The 11453-nt window shown below is 56.7% G+C and overlaps 1 protein-coding gene across 1 annotated transcript; it reads right to left on the bottom strand.

Moving 5' to 3' along the window:
- Window positions 1-3981: 3981 nt before the first annotated feature.
- Window positions 3982-11447, bottom strand: PEX11G (peroxisomal biogenesis factor 11 gamma). The gene is made up of 5 exons (XM_011382945.2): window positions 11355-11447; window positions 9794-9982; window positions 7759-7937; window positions 5224-5286; window positions 3982-4615 (listed from the first exon to the last, which is right to left on the bottom strand). The coding sequence occupies exons 1-5, from the start codon at window positions 11412-11414 to the stop codon at window positions 4381-4383; spliced, it is 726 nt and encodes a 241-aa protein (XP_011381247.1). The 5' UTR covers window positions 11415-11447; the 3' UTR covers window positions 3982-4380.
- Between the last annotated feature and the right edge of the window lie 6 nt (window positions 11448-11453).

Here is an 11453-nt window from a genome sequence, read left to right as displayed (position 1 = left end):
GGGGAATTGCCCAGCGGTCCCTCTTCCCTGCCCAGCAAACCACCATGGACAGCTGCCTGGCTGGGGTTCGTCAAGGTTGGGGCTGGCCTGTCATCGGCTTTTTCTGTAGGATTTGCAGTGGTGCCTGGGTAACTTTCTAAACCTCTTTTTTATGTGTATACAAAAAGGAAAGTTTTTAATTGAAGGTTGAACCAGAGCTACCCAGGAGCTGTTTGAAATTGTAGCAGCCCATTTGGGCAGGGAGAGATCAACTCCAAGCCATTTTTCCAAGGTAGAGACAAATGAGGGTGTTTCCACATGGAGCCTGATGACAGGCCAGACCCCAGTCTGAGAAGAAGGTGCTGGCACCAGGCCGGCTCCACAGCCACTAGGAGATGCCGGAGCTGGAGCACGTCATTAGGGCACCAGGAGGGGCCAGGTGGTGTCAGTTGTGTCTATCGGCAGGATCGGAGCAGAGATCCGCCTGGGTTCATGGTGAACTCAAGGCCAGGGCATGGGCTCAGACAAGGGAGGCAGCAGCCTACCTGGGGATAGAGGGCCACAGGGCAGAATAGCTGGGGAGCATGGCCGATGGCACTCCAGGCAGGTTCTATAGGGTTAAAAGCTGGACTCAAAAGCGTCCGCTTATAACTCATTTTAGTTTGGTGGAGGTTTTTAAAATCTGTTGTCCAACTTGGCACTTTCCCAAGGTGCCTCACCGACTCGGCATGCTCCTCCCAGTGCATGGCCAAACCGAGAGCTTCAGCCAGCACACACCCAAAGGTCCCAGCCCCAGGTCAGGTCCTCGGTCCCCGTGAGATGGGCCACTTTTCCTGGGGCTGCTGGGACCCAGGGCTGCTGTCCTGTGCTGATGATCTCCAGGTGCCGGGACAGTGCGGAGCACAGCAGTAGGGCCACCACATCAGGCCGTTGAGGGTGACACACTGGACGGAGCCATGTGGCCCAGAAGCCTCAAATGGGCAGATGGCCACTTCACAGGCGCCACGTATCCAGTGAGCTTTTGTAGCTGACTGTCAACTTCCCCCTGGAGGAGGGCAAGGGCCACCAGGCCAGCTGCATGGCTGTAGATGGTGAGGATGGTATCACATGTCCAGGGTAGCAGTTGGGTCACATTCATGTTTCAGCTCTGGCTAAACTCAAGAGTGAGTGCCAGAGTGGGAAAGGGGGGACATTCCAGCCTTCTCTACACCCCGGGCTCGCCACACTGGGCCCAGAGCCCAGCACCTCCCGAAGTGTTGGCAGGAGGGGACTGGGTCCTAGGCTGCCCAGGAGCAAGGGCACCGCAGGGTCGAGGTGACAAGGAACTGAAAGCAGCAGTTAGGAATCTCCCAAGCACAGAATGATGAGGCGTCCCCATCCTTTCTCCCAGTCCCCGCCCCCGCCTTCCATTCCAAGAACCTCTCCCCCGACCCTTTGCCTTTGCCCAGAGGGCCTGCAGCATCGTTGAGGAGCAGGAAGCGCCCACCTCAGCCCTGTGACACGTCGGAGCTCCTCTGCGCCATGTCTGTAATTAGTGTTTTGTGTTTTTGTACTGAGATGAATGAGAGCACTTTAGAAAAGTTGACTTTACCTTCCTGCCCTATACGAAGAGAACATTCCTGGGCCCTCTGTGCTGGGTGATCTCGAGGCCGTGCACCCCCTGTCCACGTGCTCTGCGCCGACCCTCCAGGATGCCACAGTTCCTCGGATGATGAGCCCAAAGGATTTCCCCTTGGCCTCGTGGTGGGAATCGGCACTCCCCGCCCCACAGCCGAGGGAGTCTCCAGTCACGCCACACGGAGGGCAGGTCATCGGCACATCCTCTGGCCAGCACCGGGTGGTCACTTCTGGGTACCAATTTTATTTGTAAAGTTGGTGGCCAAGCAAATGTTCTTATTCCTGTGGGATCTGCACATCTTCGTTAATTGCGACCATGATCTTAGTCCACCTGAGAATTATTGTTACGATGATCGCAGCATTTCCTCGTGCGGAATATTTCAGAACCACGTTAGAACTTAAGACCTGATTCTAGCAATAAAAGTGTCTTAAGATGGGCTGACGGGAGTAGCTGTTCTTTAGGGTTTTATTGTAAGATCATCTACCCAAACATCCGTGCTGTAATGGTGGGGGCTCCCCAAGGCTCACCCCACCTGGCAGGGCCCCCTTGGAGTATCTGCTGCAATAAGACCTCAGGGAGGCCTGAATACAGATCAGGGAGCCTGAGAACCGGGGCCTGTGACAACCAGGCTGTGACGTCCCACCCCTTCCCGCAGGCCCGGAATACCATAGAAGGCCCCTTAGCTGCTGTCACCTCTCCTGCTGGGTGCAAGCATCAGGCCAGTGGGGGAGTGACCACACTACTCCTGCCCTGTGACGGGTAAGGAATGCAGGGAGACGAGGACACCTGGGCAAGTGACAAAGCCTTGGTGCTAGCCGTGACCAGCTGCCTATACACCAGGCCTGTCGTGAGTGGTGGGATCTGCCGGGAGACTGCACTGAGGACCCAAGGCCCGTTCGCCTGCTCTGGTGCCCTCTGAGGAAGCCCTAGACGATAACATCTGGACATTTAAAGCTGGAGGCAGGGGCCCAGTCAAGGTCAGCATGCAGGCAATGCCACCAAGTCCTGCTCTGGCTGGGCGCCTCCCGCCCCCGGTCGGGCCTGCCCCTAGGGTCCCGGGATGTCAGCCCCCTGCTCCCTGAGCGAGCCAAGTTTGTGGCGGATGTTTCCCCTGCATCTTGCTGGCCCAGGACGGGCAGCAGGCAGGCATGTGGACACACAGAGTCGTTGCAGCCACCCAGCAGTGAACCCAGGCAGCTGTGGCCCCAGCACTGCCATGAGGCCAACCCTGACTGCCTGGAAGCTGCAGCCAGATCCCTGCTCTGCCCAGAGGTACCCGCCTTTGGGGGGACCTGTGATGTGACACATCACATATTTAAGTGTTCACATGACTTCTCCACAGACATTCTGCTTTGTGTGCCTTACAGATGTTCACTCTGAGTCTCCACATAGGCAGGCAAGTGAGGCTCTGACCCCCACCCTAATCTCGCTGGTGCCCTTCGCTCTGGGAAGGGGGCACCCCACTTTACAAGAGGGGAGGGGAGACTGACCTACCCTGGCCCCTAACCCTAGTCCACAGGATGCTTTGGCCAAGGGCAGAGTGGGGTCTCCTGCACTCCGTGTTACCCTGAGCAACCCTCCATCTCAGCTGTTCCCAGCCACCTATCCTCCCTGGAAAAGAACCAGCCGTGGTTGAAATCACACGAGGCTTCACGGACTGCAAACACTGATGCCTTGTTGGATCTTCCCAGCGCCTGGGGGACATAAGGCATAGCCCGATTCCCTCCACTCTTCCACTGGCACTCGGGTAGGTTCAAGGACACATCAACAGTGATAGGCAGGCGTGGGCTGCCCATCATCTACCGTGGCCACACATATGCAGCCTCTCCATCTGAAAACAGACATCCCATCCTGCCACGATCGCCATGAGGTAGGAGACAGGAGCCGTGCATCTTCAGACACTAGCCCATGCAGCCTGGCCCCAGCTCAGAGCCCACAAGATGCTCAGATCCACCCCGAATGGATGACAACCTTGGTCCGAGCTATGGCTGAGTGTCAGCTGCTTCGGCCACGACAAGCAGCCTGTAAATTCCAGAAGGATGAGACACAGACATGGCCTGGTGGGAGGCAGCATCAGCAGCCAGGTGCCCATGACTTCGGATAGTGAACTGTCCTCCGTAGCTAAAGGCCGCTCGTGGGCAGCAGGGTTAGAGAGGACCTACTGCCCAAGGATGTCCCAGAAGGCAGGCTGGGGCGGTGTGGTGTCCCACTGTGGCCCCATCCCAAGAGAAACCCCCAGGCATACCTGCCGCCACGTCCTGAGGTGGCACCTGCTCGCCCTCCCTAAAATAGACAGAGGGCACAAGAGAGGGCATGGGGGTGAGCGGGCCTATGGACGGGAGGGACCAGGAACCGTTGAGTTTAGGGAAAAGGAACCACACACCTGGGCCTGGCACCAGCACCACATATTTAATTGATTCTCATTTCAGCTTTCCTAAGGCCCACTTGGCACTCACCATCCTGGCCCCCTGGTTGTCTTTATCTGAATACAGGATGATGCTAGGGAACAAAGCGAGGCCCAGCTGAGGCCTCAGCATGCGGGTCCCGGGGCCTGAGTGGGAAGGCCCCTTCCCCCAGCGCCTGGGGGATCTGACCCACGCCCCATACCCCACCCCACCATGCGCTTGCACCCCAAGCTGCTCTGTGAGTTCTCGGTTGCATCTCCCCACACCTGGCCTTGATTTGCCCAGTTAGAGACCCAGCCCCCTGCCCGCATGACTTCTGCCCTGTGGGAAAGGGCCTTCATTAGGATTCCAGCTGCATCCACACACCCCCGGGCCGCGTCAGGGGGTGGTGGCATCGGCCCGGCCGCCAGCCCGGACTGCCTGGTACACACTGAGGAGGGAGGACACAGTGCCCAGGAGGCCCACCACCCACGGGGGGAAGCGGCCAGCCCACAGGACTCCTGGGGGCAGCCAGTGCACGGCGTTGGCCAGGTCGGCCAGGTTGCTCAGGAGAGTCAGCACCTCCGACTGGATCTGGGCCTCCACTGCCCTCCACTTGCTCCGGGGCAGCCGGCTGTGGGAGCAAAGAGGAGATGCTGGGGAAGGCCCGGTGTGCCTGTGCTCACCCGACCTGCTCGTGAACAAGGGGTCCCTGTCACCTCCCCCACACACACAGAGGGAGCCTACAGCGTGAACAGGACAGGGACCAGCATGGAAAGTCTCAAATCCATACCTCAGCCCTCCCAATCCCTGGAATCAGCCAGAAAGGTGGGCTGGGGGCCGCCAGTGGGTAGGTTCCAGGCCTGTGCCGGGCACAGTTCTTTCCCAGGATGACACAGTGACAGTGACCATGGACCTCAGGAAACTGACTCCGTCTCCTATCACGCTCTCCCCTGGGGACATGGCCATGAAGGCTCCACCCTGGAGTCCTGGCTGTTTCCTGCTTCTGGGACTTCAAGTGAGCCTCAGTTTCCCCATCGGTTAGAGTACTACCAGCCACCTGGAGACTGCTGTGAGGCCCGGTGACCGCGCGCCCATCACGGCCCAGCACGGGCCCTGCACACGGGCAGGGCCGATAACCGATGGTGACGCTGAGCACCTCCCCAGTGGGGGAAACCCTCTGGGGCCCCAGCTGGTAGGAGGGGAAGTCGGCCTTTTTCCGAGACAAAACCCCAGACGTACCTGGTGAAGGCGGCCATAGGGCTCCTCAGCTGCTTTCTCAGCTTCGCGACCATCCACAAGGACCTGCGACACGAGAGAGGATCGGAGGACGCGCCACCGGACGGGGCAGAGAAGCGGGGCGGGGGGCACAGGGCTTTGATCGCCAACACCAGGTCAAGAGGAGGCTCTGCCACCTGCCTCCTCTTGCCACTGCAGCCACAGGTTCCCTGTAACGGGTGCCAAGCTGTCCAACAAGTGGCTCCGACTGACCATCTGAAGTGAGTCTGACAACCCTCTGGGCCCGAGGGCCAGCGTCGCAGGCTGAGGAAGCAGCCGGCTGTGCTCCCTGGGGACTCTAGGGCCCTGCAGGGCGCCCACCCGGGCTGCCCCACCTGGCCCCTGCACCCTGCAGCCTGGGCTGTGGGGTGGGCAGGTGCACGAATGTGCTGAGCCCTGCCCGCTGGAGGGCTGACCCCAGCCAGACTCCCCAACTGGGAGGTCCAAGGACTGGTCACCTCTCCCCAGCCACCATGTACCCATCCAAGTGACATGTCCCCAGAGAGTAAAGGACACTGGGAAGCACCTGCAGTGAAGTAAGTGTGGCATCACAGCCACCTGGGGCACTAGGGGAAAATGATGATTCCTGGGCCACCAGACCTATGGACTCAGAGCCTCTGGGTGCCTGGCCCCGACATCTGCATTTTAACAACCTCCCAGGTCACTCTCCAGCACACTGAAGTCTAAGGACACCTGGTCATGACCAGCACATATCAACGCTCCCCAACCCCCACCTCATTGTCCACACCAAATACAGAGAAATGGCGGGAAAATGACACGCTCTAAAAATGAATGGAACAACAGGCAGAGCACAGCGGATTTTTAGAGCCATGAAAACACAATGGATGACAGTACAGTGGTGGATACGTGTCATTATACCTTTATCCAAATCCACAAAATGTGTAACACAGAGAGTGACCTCTAATGTAGACCATGGACTTGGGGTGAAGACGTGTCAATGGAGGTTCGATTGTGGCACCATGTCTGTAGCGGGGGACGCTGAGGGGCGGGGGCAGGCGTGCATGGAAACTCTACTTTCAGTCAATTTTGCTGTGGACCTAAAAACTGCTGAGAAATATAAAGTCTATTTTTTGAAAATGAATGGAATCAAGGGTGTCCCTAAAACAGGAATGGTAGGTTTCTTGAGATCAGGGGTCACAAAGCACTCTGAGGAGAGGCCGTGAGTCAGGGACACCCCAGGAACTGCAGCTTCAGAAGCATCCAGAGCCCAGCCCAGGCCTCTGCCAGAGACCCGGAGCACACGGGGAAGGTCAATGCCAAGAGGAGACAGGGGAAGCCCACAGACATAGTGACAGTGACAGTGACTGTCCGTGACCATGAGGAGAGCCCAGATCAAGGAGCCGCATCCGTGAAACGAGATCAAAGGTGAGTAAAAACGTGTCGGCAGAGTGTAAGATCAAAGGCTTAAAAGGGTCACAGGGCATGGGGAGGGGATCGATGGATCGTGGGTGATCTGAATCATCCATTTTAGGTTTGCTCAGTTTCCGTACTGTCTACGATAAGTGTAAAATCACAGTGTCTGTAACAGGGAAAAACAAGGGCTACTGGACATGAGTGTCTTTCCCAGGGACAAGTGACAGCAGACACGGTCACTGCCCACCCCCGAGGTCAGGGGCTACCCATCAGGGATCCGAGAACCCTTCGAGGCCATGAAACTTGGCCACGGGAGGCCCTGCTCTGCGTGTGCTTTCCGGGGCAGGGGACTGAACAAACTCACTCGCAAATTTGCAGAGGAAAATGTTCGAGAGGAAACCATTAAAGTTCTGGAAACCTTACAGTTTTAAGAAGCACGGAGCCAGTCAGGAAACTCCTGGCTGTTTTATCTAGGGATGTTTGTTGACGACAATGCAAGCAGGACTCAGGGACCAGGGTAAAGGCAGCCACTTCTATCCAGGCCACGGAGTTATTTCTTCTTCCTGGATCCAGAATCATAGCCCCCAAAGATGTCCCTGCCCTCATCCCCAGGACCCTTCCATGACAGGACTTTGCAGATGGCACTGACTTAAGGGCCTTGAGATGGGGCGTTATCTGGATGGGCCCAACGTCATCACAAGGCTCCTCATAAGAGGGAGGCAGGAGGGTCAGAGTCAGAGAAGGAGACGTAACGATAAAAGCAGAGGCCGGAGCGATGAGCCTTGGAGATGGGGAAAGAGGCCACCAGCCCAGGAATGCAGGAGGGAATTCTATGAGCTGGAAAAGGCAAGGAGCCTCCAGAAGGATCACGGCCCGGCCCGCACCTTGATTTTAGCCCAGGGAGATCCATTTTGGACTTCTGACCTCCAGAACTGTGAGATAATCCACTCACGCTGTCTGAAGCCACCAGGGCTGTGGGCATCTGCTGCAGCAGCCACAGGAAACGGACACAGAGAGGTGGCGATGGCAGGAGGAAAAGGAGCAGCGGCACAGACCCGCCGTCTGCCGACCCCCGAGCACCTCTGGCGCTGTCTCCCAGGGGCTAGAGAGCGGCGCGCTGCTTACCTGGCAATCCCCAGGAGCAGGGACAGGCCCCAGAAGGCTGTGCTCAGTGTCCACCACCAGGCAGAGTCCACACGGAGGATCTTGGCGTCGGCAGCCCAGGCGACATGCTCACAGGGGTAGTACAGCTGGTCAGCCAGGTTGCCCAGGACAGATACACAGCGGACAAAGACATCCTCCTCCTGCAGGGCCAGGAGAGGGGGATGGGCCCGGGGTGGGACCCACCCACTGCCCAAATTAGGGGCCCAAGCCATGCCAAAAACTAAGCTTTAAATTTTTTTAAGTTCCCAGATGATTCCCTTGTAGGACAGCTTCAACGTCCTGCCTCACAGCCTCCTGCCCCACCACAGGCTCCAGATCCCGCCGGGGGTCTCCAGGCCAGCCGCTCTGGCGCAGGACCCTGAGAGGGGAGCAGGGCAGGCTGGCCCGCAGAGAAGTCTGACTAGGCAGTGGGGGAGGGGGACACCTGGCTGTCCCATGCTGCACAGCTGCAGAGAGGGGTGGTCATCTTCCCTACAAACAGGGAAACCAAGGTGCTTAGGGACGGGCCTCAGGCCGCCAGACTGCAGAACCCCCCCAGGGCCTTCTGTCCTGCACTATACCTACGCCCTCAAACCCTGAGTTCTAAACCGGACCGCCTGTACCCAACCAGGCCACAGGAGCCTGGTCCCTGAGGCTGTATTCCCAGCCCTGCCCCCTCGAGGCCAGACCCCCTAAAGGTCACCAAGCTGGAGTCACTTCACTTCTCTGTCTTTACCCTCATCATCCTTGCTGCCTGCCATACCCTCTCCTCCTCTCTGTCTTCCCAGGAACCCCATCTCTACCCCCATCAATGCTTTGTGACACTGTGCCCCTCCTTCCTTCTGGCCAGCCATGATCCTGCCTTACTGGGGTTCTGAATCCCACTCCACCTCCCCCATCCTGCCTGGGTCCTTCTGGTGCATTCTGGCACATTCCCCCTCTCCATGAGGACAACCCCTACCCCAGTGTGCTCATTCCTCTTACATTTCCTGAGAAGCAGAGTGGTCCTCGGCCTACATGGGGAGATGGACATGCTCACGGAGACAGAGGGAACCCAGACACACAGACACAGGACCAACAAAAGGGCTCTTGTTCTGGCCAAGGGATATACGAGGTGCAGAGGCCCCCGCCCCTTGCCTGGGGACGCGAAAGAGTCCTCACAGAGATATTTGGGGTAGGGGGTCCTCCAGGGATGCACAGGAAGCGTGCCCTAACCAAAGAAGAGGACAGGAAACGGGTGTGGAAACTGGAGGAAGGTCCAGGAAAACACGGGAGATCTGGGACGATCAGGCCACGAGCGCTGGGGCAGAACGGGACAGCATCTGAGCACTGAGCGGGGACCCCTGAGAGGGCAGGAGAAAGGGCAAGGCTGGCAGCAGTACCCCAGGGCAGCTTGTCAGCCCATCCCCTGGGAAAACATCCCCTGGCGGGGACAAGCTGACCCCTGAGTGGGGAGCACAGATCTACTGGCGCTGGTGTGGAATGACGCAGTACTGCTGAACAGCAAAATGCTGTAAATAACCTACATGTCCATCGAGAGAGGCTCAGTCAGATAAATCACTGTCCTACTATACAGCAGTGTTCTGTGGCCTTTGAGAAGGAAGGAACTCTTTTTGGGCTGATATGGAATGCGCTCCGAGTTGTACTGTTAAGTGAAAGAATCAAGTGGCCGAAGAGTGTCAGTGGCACACAACTATTTATGTAAACGGCGTGTACGAGCCTGTGCGGGTACAGAAGATCTCAGGAAGGAAACGCAAGAAGCTGTCAACAGCGGCTGCCCCTGAGGAAGAAAACTGGGGCCCAGGGGAAAAGGAAGGAGAGAGATTTTTTAATGATATACTCTAAGAATGAGCAAACGTATTAGCTACTTTTTAAATTTTCAATTAAAATAAGAAAATCTGCTCATCTCAAAAAAGTAAATAAATTGAAAAAAAATAACAAACTGCCCACGCAGTTGCCTTTAGACAACTTCCCAGAGTCTGCACTCCCTCCCTTACGGGCCTAGGCACCCCATTACCTCTGCCCCCAGGCCATACTGCTTAGTGTACATAAACATGGCCAAGTCATCGAAGAGTCGAAGGATGGTCCTGCAGTGGTTGAGTTGGGAGGACAGCACCAGCAGGCGCGTCCCCACTTCTGACCTGGCCGGACATTGTTCCACCAGGGCCCCACCGACCAGCTGGCAGCAGTACCCCAGCGTTCGGATCTGTGGGAAAGCAAAAGCCATCAGCATGGCCCTGCTCCTAGACTGAGCTGGGTCACCTGGCCATGGGCCCCATAGGATGAGCAGGTGGAAGAGTATATAAATCAACAAGATTTTCATAAAAGCTGAAAGTTTAAAAAGAAACAGTGCAGGTGGGACAAAGGGAAAAGCATGACACCACTGTCCGAGACTCTAAGGGAGTGCTGCTTCATGTCACTGAGGGCACAGCCTTCGGAGGCAGATGTGATGGGGACAAGAAAATGAAAACCCATTTGGAGGGAGACCCTCTAATAAAAAAAAAAATGAAAGCCCGTTTTCCACCTCCCAGGGCTTTTTCTCAGCAGGCAGGAAGACAGGGCAGAAATGTATATTTGCATCAACCTGGCTGTACTTAAGCCCATGGCTGGGCTAGGGAATAGGGAAGTGATCGGGCCAGTGGACAAAAGGATAATTGGCTTGAATTATTTTAATGAGAAGGAACCCACTCAGTGGGTGATTTGGGGCATCGTGAACTGAGTTAGCTTAATCACCCTTCTATCTTTATTTCATCTGCTTTTCAGAAATTGCTTTTCCCGGTTTTATATGTTATTTTTATTTGTAATTTCTGTTCAACCCCTTTGTAATGGCAAAATGCTACAATTTAAATGTCCGACTAGGGCGGGGCAGGGTGGTTGTTAAAACCTGAATTCCCGATCATAAGAGATTTGGTTGGAACCTAACTGCCCAACCACCTGATTGCCTGTAACAACCGTAAATGACTCTCTGTATGAGACTAGGTGGGGCTGGCTGAGGATCTGACTTCCGGGGCTTGTATGGAACAACATAAATGCCCAACCCGAGATGTGGTCGGAACCTAAACACTCACCAATAGGGGGAGCCCCTGTAAAACCCTAAGTTCCCATATGGGCTTAATCAGGACATCTCAGGGACCCACTACCGTGGCCTAGTCAGAACCTAAATGTCCAAACACGGGGATGTGGTTGTCGCGTAAATATCCATCCGGGTTGACTTGGCCGCAACAACCTAAATGACCAACTATAAGGAATTTGGTCACAACCTAAATTTCCAGCCATAAGGGGGAGCCCCACAACACCCGAAGTCCTTGTACGAGGCTGTTTGGGACAACCCCGTGGCCATCTTCAGTGGTCTGGTCGGAATCCTAAAGCTCAAACGTGAGGATCTGGTTGGTACTACGATAAATGTCCAGCCGCGATGGGTTGGCCGGAACGACCTAAATGTCCACCGCTAGGAGACTGGGTGGGAGCCTGCCTCGGACAGGGCTTCTGCGACCCCGTCCCCCTCTGGCCTCAGTTTCCGGGTCTCTGAGATTTGGCCCAACTCCCGGGCCTCAGGCCGCGCTCCGCCCCAGCCTCACCAGGCGGTCCCGGCCCCTGTAAGACTCCAGCGCCGACGCCAGGCCGCTCAGCGCCGCCATGGCAACTCCGCCGCGAGGTCGCCGCGCCGCGCCAGGGGG

This window comes from Pteropus vampyrus, unplaced genomic scaffold (genome assembly GCF_000151845.1).
Source record: "Pteropus vampyrus isolate Shadow unplaced genomic scaffold, Pvam_2.0 Scaffold496, whole genome shotgun sequence".
Classification (NCBI taxonomy): domain Eukaryota; kingdom Metazoa; phylum Chordata; class Mammalia; order Chiroptera; family Pteropodidae; genus Pteropus; species Pteropus vampyrus.
This window is presented reverse-complemented; position numbering and strand designations above follow the sequence as displayed.

Excerpts from the sequence above, each read along its gene's own strand:
- PEX11G (XM_011382945.2), bottom strand. The coding sequence starts at position 11,414 with ATGGCGGCGCTGAGCGGCCTGGCGTCGGCGCTGGAGTCTTACAGGGGC. Across the intron at positions 7,938-9,793 it reads AGTATGGCCTGGGGGCAGAG|GAGGAGGATGTCTTTGTCCG; the intron begins GTAATGGGGTGC and ends CTGGCCCTGCAG. Across the intron at positions 4,616-5,223 it reads CCTATGGCCGCCTTCACCAG|CCGGCTGCCCCGGAGCAAGT; the intron begins GTACGTCTGGGG and ends TTGCTCCCACAG.